General features: G+C 41.5%; 1 protein-coding gene across 2 annotated transcripts; it reads left to right on the forward strand.

The window, feature by feature from the left end:
* The first annotated feature begins 1,826 nt into the window (after positions 1 to 1,826).
* hnrnpca (heterogeneous nuclear ribonucleoprotein C a) lies at positions 1,827 to 15,220 on the forward strand. 2 transcript variants are annotated; one of them, XM_086043303.1, is made up of 9 exons: positions 1,827 to 2,097; positions 8,102 to 8,230; positions 10,570 to 10,838; positions 10,949 to 11,021; positions 11,167 to 11,217; positions 11,295 to 11,479; positions 12,490 to 12,603; positions 13,032 to 13,225; positions 14,684 to 15,220. In XM_086043303.1, exons 2-9 carry the CDS (start codon positions 8,226 to 8,228, stop codon positions 14,780 to 14,782), a joined length of 990 nt encoding a protein of 329 aa, XP_085899429.1. In that variant the 5' UTR covers positions 1,827 to 2,097; positions 8,102 to 8,225; the 3' UTR covers positions 14,783 to 15,220. The 2 variants fall into 2 exon arrangements, with proteins under 2 accessions (XP_085899429.1, XP_085899430.1); XM_086043304.1 differs by lacking the exon at positions 8,102 to 8,230.
* Positions 15,221 to 22,391: the final 7,171 nt, after the last annotated feature.

Below are 22,391 nucleotides of genomic sequence, written 5' to 3' on the forward strand. Positions count from 1 at the left end.
TTATTTATTTGGGGGGGATTTAAAAATGATTTTGTGAAGACCATTTTAAAGTAACTCATTTCAGCAATATTTGTTTATATTTAGTTGGAAAAACGAATGTAATATTTTCATATTTTGTTTTTAAGTTATTTATTCGTTAAACTGATAGATATTTTCAGGCCCTCTTTTACCCTAATGTTTGAAATAAAAGAAAATAATATATAACTAAATTCCTGGGATTTAATGGCTATATCAGGGGTCAGCAACCCGTGGCTCCGGAGCCGTATGCGGCTCTTTCATCCTTTTGTTGCGGCTCTGCGTGGCTTGGAAAAATAAATGATAAGTGTCCGATTGAAGTTCGTGTTATTTATCTCAAAAACGTGCATCATGTCTTTCTTAGTAAGTCAAAGTTTTTGGACACTTACATATGTGCTCCCATATTGGATACCTATCGGATTTTTTTTTTTTTTGCAATGCGACCGCAGTCCGAAACTCCAAATCGCATACATCCGACACTATGACGTCAGGAGCCCAGAATGGGATCAGTGCTGACAGCGACTCTGCAGTTGTTTTGAGTAATAGTATTGACTTTATATTTGACTTTAATTTAATCCCGCTTGAAACATGAAGCGTAAAGTGCATTTATGGTGAAAGTAGTAATCTAGCCAGCTCGATTGGCTCATTTTTTACGGTTTTGACATGACGTCATCTTTAGTGACGTCTCCATGAAATGAGATCGAAAAAGCCTCGCCTCATTATTTTCCCCCAAATACTATATTTCTACCTCTGACCGAATCACTCCACTGTCCAAATTCCCCAACACGCTGCACCACCGACCGTCGCTTCTTCTGCGTGTGCGGGTCACTTTATGGGCGCAATTATGTTCATGTGCAAGAAAAGAGACAGAGGAATGGTGATATGAACGCTTACCCGCCAGTGAAAAAAAAAAAAAAATCCGCCAATAAAATAAAAAAATAAAATAAAAATTACTTTGGAAGACGCCCATTCCTGCCAGTAAATTTTTTTTCGCCAGTGGATTTTTTTTTTTTTTAGTCCTGCTGGTACAAATAATAAAAAAAAAAACCTTTCACGTGCAAGCCCCATCCACAGGCAATCACCGTCTGAGCTGCAGATAGTCGCACTCAAAGGGCATGCAAATGTTTACTTTATGAAGGTATTATTGTATACTCGTATTTGACAGCGTGTGTTAAAATGGTGTGAGTTGTTGTTTTATAGGTCTTTGTTTAGACCTGAAATTTTCGGCTCTTTTCCGGTGTCAATTGTATATAGTGTTTTATGTCAATTTATTGGCTTTATTTATTTATATTTTATATATTATTTATAGCTATATTTATTAATACATGTATCACAGCCTTTTATTGTTTTTGTTCTATTTATTGTATTGTTTGTAAAGTGCTTTACATGTCAAAAAGTAAAGTATAGCGACCCCGGGGCTATACTGTAAAAAGACAAATAAAAGACAAATAAATATGTAAATGTATATTTGGCAGTGACTGAGTTGCAGGCATATAGTATTAGCTTTGTGTTTTGAATGTTTCGAATCCACTGACATAGTCCAACAGCACACTCCGTTGGCAGACTGCAGAAATACATCAGCAACATTGCTGTTCTTTCTCCGAATTGCTCAACCAGGATTATAAACTACAGTACTTTATTTGGCGCTAATATATAATTGTGAATTTACTTAATCAAATGCTCTATGTATATCTTGAATGAGAATGTGATTTATTTTTTACTGTATCTCATGGACAAAAAAATAAAATATCTGCTTCTTCGACATCAGGTGAGCGCGGTTGTATTTAACGAGGCACACCGGCGCTCCACCATTCGCAAGCGAGCCCTATCTCACCACACAGAGAAGAGTTCCCCGCCCCCTTCCTCTAGCTCGGGACGCGCCGCGCAGCAAAAGCAGTGCCCCCATCTAATGCGCCATAGCCTGTGACGTTAGCTGAAGACGGAGACGAAAGCTAGCTGGGTCGCTGCTCACCGGAGGCTTCACGAAAGAAGCCTGCACTCGCCTAAGGGACGACCTAATTATCACAAAATTTGAGCGATTTTACCGAAAAGCAAGCCATTTTGTGCTCGTAAAGGGTCGCGGTGAGTATTTTGTTCCCAGCTATTTTTCATTTTTCCTTCCTTTTTCTTTTCTTTTTGGATTTTTTTTTCAGCGATGCTTTTTCGATTTTGCCGAGCTAGACGCTAGTCGCCCTCATCCTCCTGCTGCTCCCCAGATTAAAAAAAAGCACTGGTTGTGGTTTGAACGACAAAAAACACTTTTGGAGGCACCCTAGCTACAGTTTCTTCCAATTTTGCAAGTTGGCCTAAGTAGATTTTTGTGGCGGTTGTTGGGGAAACCTACCATTTGAGTGGACTGATGTGTTTTTGGCACGCTTTTTAGACGACGACACCCTCCACCCCCTCTTCCATTCACGCACACACACGGCTAGGCTAAGCTAGCCCTAGTTAGCTCGTCAGGTTTGCTAGTTTTACATCCCCTTCATGATTATTGACCAAACGACACAGACTTTTGTCGGTTTTGCTATTTTTTTGTTGGATATTGATGTTTGCTGCGCATTTTTAGCCCCTTGGCTAATATTAGCCACGCTAGCCTTAGCCTAGCCGCAGCCAGGCTAAGATCAGCGCAAGGGGAGCATTTGATTCACTTTGAAGCCTGGTGGTGGCGCTATTGGGGCGTATTTGCTGGGGTAGTTTAGGTCATTTTTTAACCCAAAAAAACCCCCTGGTTTTGCTTTTCTGGCTCAGACTGAACAGTCGGTTATTTTTAATTTTTCTTTTTGGAGAGTGTTTTTTTTTCCCCTCCCATGGTGATGATGAGGATGACGGGGTCCATTTTGAGGACGGGGGCCATTTTGAGGACAAGGGGAATTTTTTCCTCAATAATTTTATCTGGACTACAAGTGGCTTCAGTTTTGTTGCTTACACATTCTTAATTAAAAGCCTGTTTAACTGAAAGCGTATGATGGTGGTTTATATTTGTAAAAAAAAAAAAAAAAAAAAAGAAAAAAAAAGTCACTTCCCACTTGACTTGACTGACTCTTCAGTGGTCCTGATGAACAGCAGCAGGGAGATGAAACACATTTATGGTGACAAATGAAAATGTATGCAGTCAAAAATAAGATACTCACGCCCCTGTGTATAATAGAAAATGCCACAGAAATTTTTTTGCTTTCAAGACCACACAGTTAACTTAAAATGACAGAAGATGTTGAATATTTATAATGGTAATCCGTAACAAATATTAATTTTCATTCCTGCAAGACCCCAAGACATTTACTTTTTAATAAAAATTTATAAAGATCACATTTGTATGTTTAACTGACAATTATCTCACATTAGAGAATGTTAGCAGCTGCGACCTTGAATTAATTTTCACGCACACAAGATCCCACAAAGTTGACTTGGAAAGACACAAGCCACAAAATAAATATGTCACAATACAATTTGTACATTTGTAAATGTAAATTGCCACATAATTAAATTAACTTGCATGCATGCAAAACCCCACAAAATTAACTCAAAAGAATGCAGTGACATATTTGATTGTTGCACGTTAGAGACCGTAAATGGCAGCAACCAAAATGATTTTTCACAAAGGAAGGTCCTGACAAAAATGACCGGAAATGACAACAGTGAAATATATAATATATGTAAGGGGACAGTTGGCACCAAATAAGATTAATTTTCACACATGCAAGACCCCAACAAATGTCACATGACCAAACCCTGAAAACAGGTGAGCGGTTACGGTCGTTACTCGAGGCCTTAGGAGCTTTGATGTCATTTTCCGTTGACAGCAAGTGGCAGTACAAGGCAAAATGGCCGCTTCCTGAAACTGATTAAAAATGTGGATCTTTCTGCCGAATTCATATTCCACCAATACAGTATTAATCAGAACACCACACAGCATTAATCAGAATACCATGCTTAGATTATTGGGGGCGCATAGAACATAACATTGTAGGGATGTAAAAATTCACTCAAGCTTCGATTCAATTTTTATTTTTTTTTTAAATCGCTACCATGCTTGTCACTGTGCGCTAATGTGGTGCTGAAGCCATTCGCAAATGCAGTGCACGATGATGTTTGGTGCTAGCGTGTCATGTAGGGCTGCCACAAACTATTATTTTGCTAGTCGACTAATCACCAACAGTAATGCTGAGTTGCACCAACCATGAAACTACCTATTATTACAAAAAAAAAATAGTTGTAAACCTTTCACTTTTTGGGGCACCAATCCTATTTTAACGTAGAGGAGAGTGAAATCAAATGAGTAAAATTAGGTAAAAGCACTGTGCTAAACAAAATAAAACTAAAATAAACAGTTACTGTTTTTTATTTAACCTTAATCCAAAACGTTTTATTTTGCTTCTCAAAATGTGGTATACACCTGGAATGGGGAAAAAAATAAGCAATCTAAATAGTACATTCCCACGAGTCGATGTTATGTCTTTTATTGTTAGGTGTTGCCATTAAGAGTTTGTGGAAAATGGGTCATGTCATGTTTGAGTACTGAGATTTCCGATTCCTAAACGCAACATTCGGTGGGTAGTCACAGTAACCGTGAGGCAGCACTTCCTTTTGCTGCTCGATGTTCGCTGACTAATGCCTCCATAATTCGTAGAAGATGCTACCATATGTTAGCATACCACAACAGGACAGGTAGCCTGTGTGTGCTAACTAAAGCTAGTTTTCAAAAACAAATGTCCCAGTGTGAGAAATTAAATCGGGCATTGATTGCTAACGCTAGCGCTAACGCTGAGCCATGAAGCCATTACCCACAATGCTTCTGTTTAAATCACCCGGATTACCACTACTGCACATATGCGATGCAGAGAAGCCGGCTGCGGGATATGAGGCTTTTTCGATAGAAAAATACAACGGCAAATAATTAGTTATATCAATAAACGACACGTCCACTATTAAAATTAACTGTCGTCGATTTTGATCGTTGAAGCTGTCATGTTAGTGATCTAATCTTATCAGTTCTAGTGTCAAGTAATTTACCCAATGTACGTATGCCATTTGTTTACAGCAGAGCCGTGAGTGAGCGGTTATGTTTAACTTGGCGTTGCGAATCGATTCTTTTATTTGTTTACATCGATGCATATTCTAAGCATTTATATCAATATAAAATCAAATTTCGATAAATTGTTACAACCCTACAAGATTGTAAAATAAATGATTGACTTCTGCTTTAAAATGACGGAAACATGTATAACTAATAATACTTTTAGTACTCAAGGAATGGAGAGTAGCAACAATGAGGAAAAAAAAGATCATGCCACAAAAACCTCATGAAATTTACTGAAAAATACAACAATGTAGTATTTAACTACCGATGCTTAGTGCACATTAAAAATTGTAAACAGCTGCATCCCTCAATGAATTTCCACACACGCAAGCGCGATGGTGACAATTTACATTTAAATTGCAGTACTTTTTGCAAGTTTGAAAAGATAAGCAGCAGATAAAAAAATTAAATGAACCAGAATTCAAGAACGCGCTGAATCTACTGTGATACATATTTACCAATACTTTTTTCACATTACAAATCACAAATGGCAACAACCAAAATAGATTTTCATGCAAACAATTCTCCACTAAAAAAGCGCTTGGAAAGACAACAGTGACATTTTAACATTACTTTTTGATCATTGGAAATTGTAATTGACAGCGTTTTCATGCAGGACTCCACAAAATTGACTTTGTTAGACAGCAGAGATATATTTAACAACATTGCACATTCTAGATGGTTGAAATGCACTAACATTAGATGAATTCGTGCTCATTGCTAAACTATTTCATTCCTGTCAGCTGTTAATTTACATCCTGTATTTTGTTAAAATGTTGTGCTTGCACTTAGAGGCGCTTAATGCCTTACATATCTCACATGCTTCCCCACTTCCAACCTCTGGCATCCACTCAGGACCAGCCTACCATCAAACTTGACAGCAGTAATTGTACTAGTAGTAACCTGATTTGTAGGTTTCCCTCGTCATGCTTTTATAATGGCGCTTTCATTAAAACATTCCTGCGAAGTCGCTCACTGACGCACACGAAGGAGGAAGTTATTTGATTTACATCTTGAAAAACGTGTAGGGCAGTTTCAGCTTTCTTGTTAACACCCATGCGACTTGACTGAGCGCTTGGTGCCAGCGAGAGCATCACGGCGCAACAATGGCGTATTATACGAGACTGGTTTTGATTAAATCAGAAACAATAATGTTTTCCAAATGGCACCAACCCATTCGTGACTAGATCACGACACTGCTCAACGGTCAAGTAACTTCAAAAATAGTTTCATGTCGAAAGTAATGCAAACTTTTGTTCCACACTGCCAAAATAAAGCCAGAAAATATTTCAGGTCGCATTTTGACGTTTAATGTGTGTGAATCAAAAGTTAAGAGCTGTGTAATAAAACATAAATGAAGTAAGACTAATCAGTCTTTGCAGAAAAGTAATAAATGTAATCTGAAATAGAAATGTTGAAATGTTTAATCGGTTGTGTTGGTTGTTTTGTACTAAGCAGCCAGATACTTTGCTGTTGTGCTCTATGCTTGGGTCACCAACATTCTACAGAAGAAAAGCTCACAAACCCAAAAATCAAAACACACTTTTTTAGATTATCATTTTTTTTTTTCCCCCGATTTTTCGAAACACCTATGTCTGTGACTGGTGATAGTTTAAAAAAAACGCAAAGCTGTTTGCTTTTTGAGGTATGTTTTCCCAGAAATTCCTATTGGAACTCTCAATTTATTCACTAAGTGGGTGTTCCGTTTTGAAGGTTCCATTGGACATCATATACTAAAAGTAGTTATCTATATGGCATACCTAATGCACTGTTCATCATTAAAAAATCTAACATTTCTCTCTGTTTACTTAGCCACATAAGGCTAAATGAATTGATTTCCTGGCAGGTGTTGAAGAAACTCAGTGGAATCCTTCTAGTCCAGAAGGGTCCAAATCCGGTCCCCAAGGGCCGCTATTCTGCATGGTTTAGGTGTTTCTCTCCTCAACATGCCTGATTCAAATAATCAGCTCATCAGCAATCTCTGCAGACGCCTGATAACAATTCTGGTCATTTGAATCAAAAATTTGAATCTAAAACATGCAGGATAGCGGCCCTCAAGGAGGGGATTTGGACACCCCTGTTCTAGTCATTTCCAAATAACACTATAATCAGCAAAAGACTTGGAAGTTTTTGGTTTTGGAAGTAGAAGAAAATATTTTCCAACTAAAATGACAGACTTCTGCATAATGTGTCCGAATATCATCATTACAGAAAACAGAAAATGTTTTTTTTTTTTTTTTTTTTAATCAGAAGAAAATTGACATTTGTCCTCAAAAATGAAAAACCGTGAATCTCAGACCTCCACCAAAGCTGGTCTGAGCAGTCCCAATTTGGAAACAGCCAAACTGTTTAAAAAAATAAAACATGGAAAATGTAAGAAAACAATAATTTTTCATATTTTTTATTTAAATGGCACTCAGTTAAGTGCATGCGTACATAAAATAAGCCTAAATGTCATTTTATTATTTTTACCTCAAAATACCCCCCACATTGCCGGACAATACTAATTTGGTACAGCATGAAATACTTAAGCATTAAGAGGAATTAAGGAAAATGTTTGCTTTTGTTTTTATTTTTAGGAGAAAATAAAATTTTGAAACTCAAATGCACCTCAGTCAAACATCTTAAAATGCAGCAATGCAAAAATTAAAAAAAAAAAAAAGACATTTTGCAGCACAAATGACACTGTCGAGTGCACACAGAAGAATAAGCCACTCCTCTCAAAATCCATGATTTGTCCCGCAAAAATCGGGAGTTGTACTTGATAGTTGCGTGAGGGCTGACTTCAAGTTCTCGAAAATGTTGTACTTTACTGTACTAGTACTTGAAATACTAGCTAGCCCCCCAAGGTGGCTCGTTGTCGGCCACTTGTATTTGTCTGTTACTAGCCACTCACCACCACCAACACTCCTCCTCCCTACACTGCACACAGGTAAGAAGACTTGCTGCGCCGTAACCCCTGCTTAGCGTGACTGAGGTGTGTGTGGTTGTTGTTTTCTGTCGCCTCAGTTAAAAATCTCACGCGAGAGAGAGAAAAGAGGGGCGAAAAGGTGAAGGTTCGAGACCCCAGGCCAAAGTGAGCCCCAGCCCACAGTGTCAGACAGAACAGACGACTTCCCTGCACACAGACGCTATGGAGTGAGTCATGACCAAATCAAGCAACCCTCACCCAACACTCTTTCTCCCCCCCCCTTCTGCATCCTCTCACGAGGGAGTCACTGTTGATGCCGCAGCTGTTTCATTTTTGGTCTGTGGGGGATGCTAAATGGCAAAAATCTGTCAAGGTCTCGCATTCAGCAGTACAAACACATTTGACGCACCGGATCACTGTGTGCTGGTGCATCATCAGTACGATGTCATCTTGCTCCATAACAATTTGCGGAGGAAAAATATGATTTTATTTGTCCTCAATAATTGACCTCAAACTTGTGACGTACGTGTTACCTCATAATATGGCCGGGGTGTGTTTATTTACTCAACTACAAAGTTGAAGGTGTCTTATGAGAAGTTTTAATTGGTGCGGGGCCTTTGCATATAAATTAAAATACACCTTTTTGTGGGATATTTTTGTAAAATATCATTGCTCCCCAAAAACAAGCTACGTCCCTAAATATTGTGATCTATGTTTACTTGACAGTATTATTTCAAATTTGTTTTGTTTTGTTTATGCAGATTAATAATATATGGGAGTTGCATGCTTTTCTAAGAGCAACAAATATGTAGTACAGTCAATGCTCACATGTTTGCAGTTTAGCATTCGCAAAGTCATCTACTCTTGGAGATTTTTGGGAGGGGGTTTCGGGGGACCTGTCTCAATCGTGGCTACCCCAACCTATTCCCTTTGGGGTTTTTTTTCTTTCCCTAATCCAACACTTTTTCATACATGGCAATTATAAGGGAGTGTCAATTATTTGAACATTTTCACAAAAAAATAGGGTCCACTGTCAGGCTGCACAATATATCCAAAATATTGATATCGCGATAATGGCCTATGCAATGTGCATATCGCAAAGACATGCAACAATATTCTTCTGGAATTGTGTGCTTTTATCAGAATTTGACCAGTCAGACATGACTTAAATGCGCATTGCTACCCAATAAGTTAGACATTATCTAGGGGAATTACAATTAATCAGCTAAGAACACATTGAGCTTGTCTTGTTTTGCCGCAAGAAAAAAAACGTAGTTCTTTCATTGGATAATAAATGTCATTTCTTTAGGAACATGTTAAATATCGCAATAATATCGCGGTCAACTTCCATATTGCATGTTTTTCCAATAATGTGTATCCCAAGTCCACTGTATGATATGGGGGAGGGGCAGATTTTCACTCTTTTTTTTTTTTTTTTTTTTTTTTTGTACTTCACTGTAAACATCAGCTTTACAGATGCCATGTGCGTGGTTCATTGTGTTGTGGGAAAAACGTCTATCGCCACGTGATGAGACCATTCATCGTAAAATAAAGGGCATTGAAGTGGGCTGCACTTGGCCATTAATTGGTGCATGGTGTTTAGTTGAGGAGAGGCCATTATTTGAGGAAATCCTGCATTTGGCACCCAAGTTTGCACATAATCTGAAACCTCCTGTTAGATGGAGCCCCAACTTTGGTGGTTAAAAAAAAAAAAGTTTTGAGGGAATGTTATTGCAGTTTACAAAGGTGTTCAATTCGTCTGATCTGCTTTGACTGTGTTTTATTAGAAGTAGCCCTGCGGACACTGTTCTTCAATGTTTATGGTGACATGATTGTTTTGTTTGTTAATTTGTTTTGTTGGAATTTATCTGTCTAATACTATGACTTTGCTACCCACTGATTGACTCTTGTTTGCAGGTTGCTGCCTACTAGTGGCTGTGTTTACCATTGCGTTCTTGACCATCTCGAAATTGTCAAAGTGATTACGGAAGCAAAGACATTTCTTTAATGATTTATAATCTTCGCTGTCTTGTTTCATTGCATTTATTTTTTTAATTACGAAGAAAAGCCTAACAGTGTGTAGACTTCCACCAAGGCCTGCCAATCCCAATTTTGAACACCACTGCATTGGCGACCTGAACGTTCACATGAAATTGTCAAAAATGCCTAGTTCACGTCAAGAAAATAACACTTGGCCTCATAAGTAAAACTACAGACCTCCACCAAGGTGTGGCATTTGGAATTAGTCACTTCCGTTTGAGGAAAATGTAAGAAAACAAAATAAATAAAAATGCAGAGTTGACAAAAGGGAATCGGACCAAAACTTCAATTTAGTCCTCGGGATGTTTCACGGAAATCGATTTGGTAGAATAAGCTGGATCTTGTACCAAAACAAACAGCTCAACTTTCTTGGTGGAGGTCCGATTCCAAGCAACAACCAACCCTCTTCTACATAACATTCCAGCTCTACATATGGCGACATGGAAGACGCCGATGCTTCTGCCGTGTCGCACAGTGGCTAAACGATCGTGTGTTGTGCTTGTCTGTGTCGCCTACCCCTCCCCAGCCGTTCACCCTCCACCGCCAGCCTGATGGCCGCCAGCAACGTGACAAACAAGACAGACCCGCGCTCGCTCAACTCGCGTGTATTCATCGGCAACCTCAACACCTTGCTGGTGACCAAGGCCGACGTGGAGGCCATCTTCGCCAAGTACGGCAAGATCGTGGGCTGCTCGGTGCACAAGGGCTACGCCTTTGTGCAGTACGCCAACGAGCGCAACGCCCGCTCTGCCGTCGCCGGGGAAGACGGGCGGATGATTGTCGGCCAAGTGCTTGGTAAGGAAGACACTCTCGATATGTCCTCTCGCTCACTCGCCGCAATCTGCAACCAGGTGTCTCCGGTGTGGTGAGGGCTTTCTCTGAATCGTTGTTTTTTTCCCCCTCAGACATCAACCTTGCTGGAGAGCCCAAACCACACCGTTCCAAAACCACTAAACGTTCAGCTGGTGATATGTACAGGTAAGTGCAGCCAGTTTCCTCATTATACCCATTAGACCCAAACCCAAAACACAATTCAGAATTTTACCCAACAGTCCAAGGCAAGCTTCAATCGTGCCCCCCCCCTTTTTTTTTTCTTTCTTTCGTTTCTTCTTCACCCACGCAGCAGTTCCTCCTTTGAACTGGACTATGACTTTCAGAGAGACTACTATGAGAGGTGGGTCTGTCGCCAGCACTCCTGAAACTCTCTCGTCGCAAAACGGCCTCACACGCGTCTTTGTTGTGACGCCACAGAATGTACTCGTACCCATCCCGTGTGCCCGCCCCGCCTCCGCCGCTCTCCCGCGCCGTTATCCCGTCCAAGCGCCCGCGTGTCAGCCTCAGTAGCGGCGGTGGGGGTGGTGGAAGCAGCCGGCGGACCAAGAGCAGCTTCTCGTCATCCTCCAAGAGCAGCCAGAGGACCTACTCGTCTAGAAGTAGTGAGTACAGTTTAACGCCTGTTTAGTGCAGGAAATACACTGTCGACCCAAGCTGAGACCATATCGAAAACTTTTTCTTTTCTTTTTTTTTTTAACTCCCAAATCGTTATTAAAACTAACACGCTCTCTCCAAGCTGTTTTTGGTTTCCCAGTTGAACTTTACTGTAGAACTGATACATAAAACAAAACAGAATAACATTCCTTGTTTGTTAAAGCACGAATATTTAACCAAACAATATTATTTCATCTAGGTCAGCTAGCTTAAGGCGGAAGTCAACGCAAACATTTTTTTTTTTCAAGAATATGTTCTATGCAAGCCCACTAGTTGAAACAGGGCATTCTGATAAATATTGCATTTGTGGAATGTTAATCAACTCGTTTTTTAGCCATCTCTGGAGGGGGCCATTTTATCTTCTGTCTCAATCACGGCTCAGATTCAGAAAACAGGTCAGGCGTGATTGGTCGTTGTGAGCAGTTATGATGTCATTTTCAGTCGACAGAAGACAAAATGGCCGCCGCCAGAGATGGCTAAAAACGAGTGCATTCTGCTGCTTAATTTATATTCCACAAACGCAAAATAAATATGCCGTGTTTCAACGAGTGAACTTGCTGGGAACATATTCTAGAAAAAAAGATGTTTGGGTTGACTTCATCTTTAAGGCAAACAGAATGTGAAAAGCCATAGACTGGCTAACGGAAATTGTAAACCTTCCGACAACTGCTGCAGTTACACTAACATGTTAGAGAACAGCGTGGCACCGCACTGAAGGCACATGACTCTTAATTTGGACTTGCCTGGATACTTTAAATAACCCAAACATCCGCAATTTAGCGGTGGTACGAATAATGAACGGAGATGAGCCGGACTTCACTGTATTACAAACCTTGAAACGTTTTTAAAAAAATTAAATGTGTAAAATAAATAAAGACCAAAAGGTAGCATGTAGCGCCACGTGGCTTCCGATAAACGGTCACTGTGGATCATCGTTGCTGTCCCTTTTTCTTCTTAGTGAAAGTTGACGAGCTGCAGACCATCAAGCGCGAGTTGACTCAAATTAAGAGCAAAGTGGATGACCTCCTGGACAGCTTGGAGCGCATGGAGAAGGACCACAGCAAGAAGACGGGTATGAGAGTTAATGGTGGTGGAGAAAACGCTGGCAGTCTGACATTTTGATCTGAAGCAGACATTTTGCGGTCTTGTTGCCCGTTTCCAGGTGCATTTCAAAAAGTAACAACTCAAGACGTTGTCATACTGCTATTAAATTGAATCTATCTATCTTGAATTTAAGACTTAGTCTTGAATTTATGTAATCTAAAAATATAATCAAGTGTAGAAAGAAACAGTGTCATATTTATCTCACTCCAGGGCCATTGTTTTTCCTAGAGTCCCTTGAAAGACTTAGTCTTGAAATGTTGTTGCAAAAAAATTGCAACCTTGCATACTAGACAGATGGGTGCGTTTTGACCTACTCTGTAAGGCGCAACTCCACATGATTGCGCCATTGTCAATTAATGATGCTCTCTGAAACTTGTCACGCTTGTATTCCGGCAGAATCCAAAGCCGTTCAGCCCGAGCCTGGCGAGGTGACCTCCCCGCCTCACCCTGGCAACAAGAAGGATGAGGCCCTGAAGCGGGAGCGGGACAGCCAGGAGCTGAACGATACTGACGAGGAGGAAGAGGAGGAGGAGGAGGAGGAGGAGGATGACGACGAAGAGGAGGGAGACCTCCTGGAGGAAGAGGAGGAGGTATGATGACACCCCAAAAAAATAAAACAAAAAAACCCTGTGGCCCAGTGGTGTCAAAATGATAGATTAAGCGACGACTATTTTGATAATCGATTAATCGTTTTTAAGCATTGTTTAATTTCAAATGGTCCAAATCCACTGATTTCACCCTTTAAATAGTAGATATTGTATGATTTATATAGTCCTTCAAGAGCAAACTAATAATCTTTTTTTTTTTTTTTCCCAAAATAAGACCTTTGCAAACTTGACTTGACAAGTGATCCATTTTTTTCCCTATTTTCTGACATATGGACCAAACCAAGTGAATCATAATTAATGTATGGAAAAAATGATTGTCAGGTTAATGTATTACAAAATAATTGTTACTTGCAGTCTTGGTATTAAAAACCTGTAATTAACATGTAGTTAAACTTGAAATGGCCTCTGAAGCGTATATCAAATTAGTAGCCCTTTGCATTAATCAGTGCACCAGAAGTACAATCCGCTCAAAAGGTTTCGGAACAGCAAGGTCAGTTCCTTTGTTTTCGTTGTATACTGAAGACATCCTGAATTATTTAACATCATCTTGATGTAAATACCATGAAAAGCTGGACTTGGGAACTTTTGTCTCACATTCGGCATTTGATCTTCAACGCATATCTGGTCTTCAGTATACAACAAAAACAAAGGAATTGACCTTCCTGCTCCAATACTTTTGGAGGGGACTCTAGATCTCAGTTTCTAAAACGTTGGTGAGTACAACATCACTCCCTCATTGCATCATTTAATTTTGTATAATCATTAAGCAATACCAAATAAACAGCAATCATCACTTCAACTATAATTGGAAAAAATCTATTTTGCAATACATCCTAATGCAGAATACACTTTTGTCCAATTATTTGATTGTCCATCCACTATCCGAGCCACTCAAGTGCCGTGGGCGTGCTGGAGCCTATCCCAGCTGTCTTTGTGCAGTAGGCGGTGTACACCCTGAACTGGTGCCAGCCAATCGCATGGCACAATTTGACAAACAACCATTCACACTCATAACCACACCTAGGAACAATTTAGAATGTTCCATTAACCTACCATGCATGTTTTTGGAATGTGGGAAGAAACCGGAGAACCTGGAGAAAACCTTCGCAGTCACGGGACAAATATGCAAAACCCACACATGAAGGCTGGAGCCCCGAATCGAACCCTTGACCTCTGCACTGCGAGGCACACGTGCTAACCGGTCGATCACCGTGCCGATTTTTTTAAATTAGTAGATAGAAAATAAAATAATCACTCTAATGACGGTCCTACTGCTAACTCAGCATGACACATACCGTGTAATATCTAAATCACCTGTTTTTCTCGTTTTGCTTAGCTATGAGTTCAGTTTAAGCGCTTCTAAATGCTGCTGTACTACATTATTAATGTGATATTTGCTACTGTGAAAATTCAATTTCACTCGCTCGATGATCTATGCAGCTGAAGAGCCAAGAGCAGGAGGAGGAAGAGGAGGAGGAAGGCGAGCACGTGGAAGGGGACGATGACGGCGACAGCATCAACGGCGAAGACGACTCGTAGGCCCCCGCCCAACCGCACCGCACCTCACCTCACCGCGGTGTAACGCTACTAGTAGGAACTCGGACTTAAGTTTTATCACTCAAAATGTGGATTTAACAATGATTTAAAAAAACAAAAAAAAAAAAAAAAAAAAAAAAATAGAAAAAGGAGATGTGCACGGAAACGAGCATGGCGGGTACACACACACAGTTATTGTGTTCATTTGTGGCTGCTGTTACTTGCTGTGTAGCCTCTCTTTTTAGCGCGTTCCAAACGGCAAGCTACACGTGTGCGCGCACTCATGTAGTTTTTCTTTTTAGCTCTCGTAGACGCGTTTGTTCGCTTCCCTCGTCGCCCGTCTGTCAGTTGCTTTGACCCCCTCGTGTGTCCATTTATTTTTATACTCTTCACCTTCTGTTTTACTGTAAAGGAATAAATTGCAATAAAATATTAAAATAACATGGGGCGTTTTGTTTTGGATTTTTCTGTGCATGGCAACGTCTGCAGCAATGCGTTCTGAAGACCGCACATTCTATTAAAAATATACAATGGAATTTCTTTCCAGAAAGTGAAGAAAAGGGACTGTTTTTCTTTACAAACTCAAAAAATTGCTTTCCTGCCAATCACTCAGCTAATTGAGTTGTATAAATACATAATGAACTTTAACCCCGAAGTCTAGTTTTCCAAACTGTATTAAAAATATCACAGGCGCCATAAACTGCACTACTGGTTGTCTATTCTTTGGAAACAGTTTTGCTAAGTGGTGTGCCGGGAGATTTTCTCCAATATGATAACTAGGGTTAGGGTTTCCAGCTAGGGTTTCAAACTAGGGTTAGGGTTTCCATATAGGGTTTCAAACTAGGGTTAGGGTTTCCAGCTAGGGTTTCAAACTAGGGTTAGGGTTTCCAGCTAGGGTTTTCAGTTAGGGTTTCAAACTAGGGTTAGGGTTTCCAGCTAGGGTTTCAAACTAGGGTTAGGGTTTCCAGCTAGGGTTTCAAACTAGGGTTAGGGTTTCCAGCTAGGGTTTCAAACTAGGGTTAGGGTTTCCAGCTAGGGTTTTCAGTTAGGGTTTCAAACTAGGGTTAGGGTTTCCAGCTAGGGTTTCAAACTAGGGTTAGGGTTTCCAGCTAGGGTTTCAAACTAGGGATAGGGTTTCCAGCTAGGGTTTCAAACTAGGGTTAGGGTTTCCAGCTAGGGTTTCAAACTAGGGTTAGGGTTTCCAGCTAGGGTTTCAAACTAGTGTTAGGGTTTCCAGCTAGGGTTTCAAACTAGGGTTAGGGTTTCCAGCTAGGGTTTTCAGTTAGGGTTTCAAACTAGGGTTAGGGTTTCCAGCTAGGGTTTTCAGTTAGGGTTTCAAACTAGGGTTAGGGTTTCCAGCTAGGGTTTCAAACTAGGGTTAGGGTTTCCAGCTAGGGTTTCAAACTAGGGTTAGGGTTTCCAGCTAGGGTTTCAAACTAGGGTTAGGGTTTCCAGCTAGGGTTTTCAGTTAGGGTTTCAAACTAGGGTTAGGGTTTCCAGCTAGGGTTTCAAACTAGGGTTAGGGTTTCCAGCTAGGGTTTCAAACTAGGGTTAGGGTTTCCAGCTAGGGTTTTCAGTTAGGGTTTCAAACTAGGGTTAGGGTTTCCAGCTAGGGTTTCAAACTAGGGTTAGGGTTTCCAGCTAGGGTTTCAAACTAGGGTTAGGGTTTCCAGCTAGGGTTTCAAACTAGGGTTAGGGTTTCCAGCTAGGGTTTTCAGTTAGGGTTTCAAACTAGGGTTAGGGTTTCCAGCTAGGGTTTCAAACTAGGGTTAGGGTTTCCAGCTAGGGTTTTCAGTTAGGGTTTCAAACTAGGGTTAGGATTTCCAGCTAGGGTTTCAAACTAGGGTTAGGGTTTCCAGCTAGGGTTAGGGTTTCCAGCTAGGGTTTCAAACTAGGGTTAGGGTTTCCAGCTAGGGTTTTCGGTTAGGGTTTCAAACTAGGGTTAGGGTTTCCAGCTAGGGTTTTCAGTTAGGGTTTCAAACTAGGGTTAGGGTTTCCAGCTAGGGTTTCAAACTAGGGTTAGGGTTTCCAGCTAGGGTTTCAAACTAGGGTTAGGGTTTCCAGCTAGGGTTTCAAACTAGGGTTAGGGTTTCCAGCTAGGGTTTTCAGCTAGGGTTTCAAACTAGGGTTAGGGTTTCCAGCTAGGGTTTCAAACTAGGGTTAGGGTTTCCAGCTAGGGTTTTCAGTTAGGGTTTCAAACTAGGGTTAGGGTTTCCAGCTAGGGTTTCAAACTAGGGTTAGGGTTTCCAGCTAGGGTTTCAAACTAGGGTTAGGGTTTCCAGCTAGGGTTTCAAACTAGGGTTAGGGTTTCCAGCTAGGGTTTTCAGTTAGGGTTTCAAACTAGGGTTAGGGTTTCCAGCTAGGGTTTCAAACTAGGGTTAGGGTTTCCAGCTAGGGTTTCAAACTAGGGTTAGGGTTTCCAGCTAGGGTTTCCAGCTAGGGTTTCAAACTAGGGTTAGGGTTTCCAGCTAGGGTTTCAAACTAGGGTTAGGGTTTCCAGCTAGGGTTAGGGTTTTCAGTTAGGGTTTCAAACTAGGGTTAGGGTTTCCAGCTAGGGTTTTCAGTTAGGGTTTCAAACTAGGGTTAGGGTTTCCAGCTAGGGTTTCAAACTAGGGTTAGGGTTTCCAGCTAGGGTTTCAAACTAGGGTTAGGGTTTCCAGCTAGGGTTAGGGTTTTCAGTTAGGGTTTCAAACTAGGGTTAGGGTTTCCAGCTAGGGTTTTCAGTTAGGGTTTCAAACTAGGGTTAGGGTTTCCAGCTAGGGTTTTCAGTTAGGGTTTCAAACTAGGGTTAGGGTTTCCAGGTAGGGTTTCAAACTAGGGTTAGGGTTTCCAGCTAGGGTTTTCAGTTAGGGTTTCAAACTAGGGTTAGGGTTTCCAGCTAGGGTTTACAGTTAGGGTTTCAAACTAAGGTTAGGGTTTCCAGCTAGGGTTTTCAGTTAGGGTTTCAAACAAGGGTTAGGGTTTCCAGCTAGGGTTTTCAGTTAGGGTTTCAAACTAGGGTTAGGGTTTCCAGCTAGGGTTCCAAACTAGGGTTAGGGTTTCCAGCTAGGGTTTTCAGTTAGGGTTTCAAACTAGGGTTAGGGTTTCCAGCTAGGGTTTCAAACTAGGGTTAGGGTTTCCAGCTAGGGTTTCAAACTAGGGTTAGGGTTTTCAGTTAGGGTTTCAAACTAGGGTTAGGGTTTCCAGCTAGGGTTTTCAGTAAGGGTTTCAAACTAGGGTTAGGGTTTCCAGCTAGGGTTTTCAGTTAGGGTTTCAAACTAGGGTTAGGGTTTCCAGCTAGGGTTTCAAACTAGGGTTAGGGTTTCCAGCTAGGGTTAAAAACTAGGGTTAGGGTTTCCAGCTAGGGTTTTCAGTTAGGGTTTCAAACTAGGGTTAGGGTTTCCAGCTAGGGTTTCAAACTAGGGTTAGGGTTTCCAGCTAGGGTTTCAAACTAGGGTTAGGGTTTCCAGCTAGGGTTAGGGTTTTCAGTTAGGGTTTCAAACTAGGGTTAGGGTTTCCAGCTAGGGTTTTCAGTTAGGGTTTCAAACTAGGGTTAGGGTTTCCAGCTAGGGTTTTCAGTTAGGGTTTCAAACTAGGGTTAGGGTTTCCAGCTAGGGTTTCAAACTAGGGTTAGGGTTTTCAGTTAGGGTTTCAAACTAGGGTTAGGGTTTCCAGCTAGGGTTTCAAACTAGGGTTAGGGTTTCCAGCTAGGGTTTTCATTTAGGGTTTCAAACTAGGGTTAGGGTTTCAAGCTAGGGTTTTCAGTTAGGGTTTCAAACTAGGGTTAGGGTTTCCAGCTAGGGTTTTCAGTTAGGGTTTCAAACTAGGGTTAGGGTTTCCAGCTAGGGTTTCAAACTAGGGTTAGGGTTTTCAGTTAGGGTTTCAAACTAGGGTTAGGGTTTCCAGCTAGGGTTTCAAACTAGGGTTAGGGTTTTCAGCTAGGGTTTCAAACTAGGGTTAGTGTTTTCAGTTAGGGTTTCAAACTAGGGTTAGGGTTTCCAGCTAGGGTTTCAAACTAGGGTTAGGGTTTCCAGCTAGGGTTTTCAGTTAGGGTTTCAAACTAGGGTTAGGGTTTCCAGCTAGGGTTTCAAACTAGGGTTAGTGTTTTCAGTTAGGGTTTCAAACTAGGGTTAGGGTTTCAAACTAGGGTTTCAAACTAGGGTTAGGGTTTCCAGCTAGGGTTTTCAGTTAGGGTTTCAAACTAGGGTTAGGGTTTCAAACTAGGGTTTTCAGTTAGGGTTTCAAACTAGGGTTAGGGTTTCAAACTAGGGTTTCAAACTAGGGTTAGGGTTTTCAGTTAGGGTTTCAAACTAGGGTTAGGGTTTCCAGCTAGGGTTTTCAGTTAGGGTTTCAAACTAGGGTTAGGGTTTCCAGCTAGGGTTTTCAGTTAGGGTTTCAAACTAGGGTTAGGGTTTCCAGCTAGGGTTTTCAGTTAGGGTTTCAAACTAGGGTTAGGGTTTCCAGCTAGGGTTTCAAACTAGGGTTAGGGTTTCCAGCTAGGGTTAGGGTTTTCAGTTAGGGTTTCAAACTAGGGTTAGGGTTTCCAGCTAGGGTTTTCAGTTAGGGTTTCAAACTAGGGTTAGGGTTTCCAGCTAAGGTTTTCAGTTAGGGTTTCAAACTAGGGTTAGGGTTTCCAGCTAGGGTTTTCAGTTAGGGTTTCAAACTAGGGTTAGGGTTTCCAGCTAGGGTTTCAAACTAGGGTTAGGGTTTTCAGTTAGGGTTTCAAACTAGGGTTAGGGTTTCCAGCTAGGGTTTCAAACTAGGGTTAGAGTTTCCAGCTAGGGTTTTCAGTTAGGGTTTCAAACTAGGGTTAGGGTTTCCAGCTAGGGTTTTCAGTTAGGGTTTCAAACTAGGGTTAGGGTTTCCAGCTAGGGTTTTCAGTTAGGGTTTCAAACTAGGGTTAGGGTTTCCAGCTAGGGTTTCAAACTAGGGTTAGGGTTTCCAGCTAGGGTTTTCAGTTAGGGTTTCAAACTAGGGTTAGGGTTTCCAGCTAGGGTTTTCAGTAAGGGTTTCAAACTAGGGTTAGGGTTTCCAGCTAGGGTTTTCAGTTAGGGTTTCAAACTAGGGTTAGGGTTTCCAGCTAGGGTTTTCAGTAAGGGTTTCAAACTAGGGTTAGGGTTTCCAGCTAGGGTTTTCAGTTAGGGTTTCAAACTAGGGTTAGGGTTTCCAGCTAGGGTTTTCAGTTAGGGTTTCAAACTAGGGTTAGGGTTTCCAGCTAGGGTTTTCAGTTAGGGTTTCAAACTAGGGTTAGGGTTTCCAGCTAGGGTTTCAAACTAGGGTTAGGGTTTCCAGCTAGGGTTTTCAGTTAGGGTTTCAAACTAGGGTTAGGGTTTCCAGCTAGGGTTTTCAGTTAGGGTTTCAAACTAGGGTTAGGGTTTCCAGCTAGGGTTTCAAACTAGGGTTAGGGTTTCCAGCTAGGGTTTTCAGTTATGGTTTCAAACTAGGGTTAGGGTTTCCAGCTAGGGTTTTCAGTTAGGGTTTCAAACTAGGGTTAGGGTTTCCAGCTAGGGTTTTCAGTTACGGTTTCAAACTAGGGTTAGGGTTTCCAGCTAGGGTTTTCAGTTAGGGTTTCAAACTAGGGTTAGGGTTTCCAGCTAGGGTTTTCAGTTAGGGTTTCAAACTAGGGTTAGGGTTTCCAGCTAGGGTTTCAAACTAGGGTTAGGGTTTCCAGCTAGGGTTTTCAGTTAGGGTTTCAAACTAGGGTTAGGGTTTCCAGCTAGGGTTTTCAGTAAGGGTTTCAAACTAGGGTTAGGGTTTCCAGCTAGGGTTTTCAGTTAGGGTTTCAAACTAGGGTTAGGGTTTCCAGCTAGGGTTTTCAGTAAGGGTTTCAAACTAGGGTTAGGGTTTCCAGCTAGGGTTTTCAGTTAGGGTTTCAAACTAGGGTTAGGGTTTCCAGCTAGGGTTTTCAGTTAGGGTTTTAAACTAGGGTTAGGGTTTCCAGCTAGGGTTTTCAGTTAGGGTTTCAAACTAGGGTTAGGGTTTCCAGCTAGGGTTTCAAACTAGGGTTAGGGTTTCCAGCTAGGGTTTTCAGTTAGGGTTTCAAACTAGGGTTAGGGTTTCCAGCTAGGGTTTTCAGTTAGGGTTTCAAACTAGGGTTAGGGTTTCCAGCTAGGGTTTCAAACTAGGGTTAGGGTTTCCAGCTAGGGTTTTCAGTAATGGTTTCAAACTAGGGTTAGGGTTTCCAGCTAGGGTTTTCAGTTAGGGTTTCAAACTAGGGTTAGGGTTTCCAGCTAGGGTTTTCAGTTAGGGTTTCAAACTAGGGTTAGGGTTTCCAGCTAGGGTTTCAAACTAGGGTTAGGGTTTCCAGCTAGGGTTTTCAGTTATGGTTTCAAACTAGGGTTAGGGTTTCCAGCTAGGGTTTTCAGTTAGGGTTTCAAACTAGGGTTAGGGTTTCCAGCTTGGGTTTTCAGTAAGGGTTTCAAACTAGGGTTAGGGTTTTCAGCTAGGGTTTTCAGTTAGGGTTTCAAACTAGGGTTAGGGTTTCCAGCTAGGGTTTTCATTTAGGGTTTCAAACTAGGGTTAGGGTTTCCAGCTAGGGTTTTCAGTTAGGGTTTCAAACTAGGGTTAGGGTTTCCAGCTAGGGTTTCAAACTAGGGTTAGGGTTTCCAGCTAGGGTTTTCAGTTATGGTTTCAAACTAGGGTTAGGGTTTCCAGCTAGGGTTTTCAGTTAGGGTTTCAAACTAGGGTTAAGGTTTCCAGCTAGGGTTTTCAGTTAGGGTTTCAAACTAGGGTTAGGGTTTACAGCTAGGGTTTTCAGTTAGGGTTTCAAACTAGGGTTAGGGTTTCCAGCTAGGGTTTTCAGTTAGGGTTTCAAACTAGGGTTAGGGTTTCCAGCTAGGGTTTCAAACTAGGGTTAGGGTTTCCAGCTAGGGTTAGGGTTTCCAGCTAGGGTTTTCAGTTAGGGTTTCAAACTAGGGTTAGGGTTTCCAGCTAGGGTTAGGGTTTCCAGCTAGGGTTTCAAACTAGGGTTAGGGTTTCCAGCTAGGGTTTTCAGTTAGGGTTTCAAACTAGGGTTAGGGTTTGCAGCTAGGGTTTTCAGTTAGGGTTTCAAACTAGGGTTAGGGTTTCCAGCTAGGGTTTTCAGTAAGGGTGTCAAACTAGGGTTAGGGTTTCCAGCTAGGGTTTTCAGTTAGGGTTTCAAACTAGGGTTAGGGTTTCCAGCTAGGGTTTTCAGTAAGGGTTTCAAACTAGGGTTAGGGTTTCCAGCTAGGGTTTTCAGTTAGGGTTTCAAACTAGGGTTAGGGTTTCCAGCTAGGGTTTTCAGTTAGGGTTTCAAACTAGGGTTAGGGTTTCCAGCTAGGGTTTCAAACTAGGGTTAGGGTTTCCAGCTAGGGTTTTCAGTAAGGGTTTCAAACTAGGGTTAGGGTTTCCAGCTAGGGTTTTCAGTTAGGGTTTCAAACTAGGGTTAGGGTTTCCAGCTAGGGTTTTCAGTTAGGGTTTCAAACTAGGGTTAGGGTTTCCAGCTAGGGTTTCAAACTAGGGTTAGGGTTTCCAGCTCGGGTTTTCAGTTAGGGTTTCAAACTAGGGTTAGGGTTTCCAGCTAGGGTTTTCAGTTAGGGTTTCAAACTAGGGTTAGGTTTTCCAGCTAGGGTTTTCAGTTAGGGTTTCAAACTAGGGTTAGGGTTTCCAGCTA

The sequence above is a fragment of the Filicampus tigris genome, chromosome 10, assembly GCF_054856515.1.
Source record: "Filicampus tigris isolate MCC_2025a chromosome 10, RoL_Ftig_1.0, whole genome shotgun sequence".
Classification (NCBI taxonomy): domain Eukaryota; kingdom Metazoa; phylum Chordata; class Actinopteri; order Syngnathiformes; family Syngnathidae; genus Filicampus; species Filicampus tigris.

What these genes read in the sequence shown, in the direction of transcription:
- hnrnpca (XM_086043303.1), top strand. An exon ending in GATTGTCGGCCAAGTGCTTG is followed by an intron (nt 10,839 to 10,948) that starts GTAAGGAAGACA and finishes TTTCCCCCTCAG; the next exon opens with ACATCAACCTTGCTGGAGAG. An exon ending in TCCTGGAGGAAGAGGAGGAG is followed by an intron (nt 13,226 to 14,683) that starts GTATGATGACAC and finishes TGATCTATGCAG; the next exon opens with CTGAAGAGCCAAGAGCAGGA.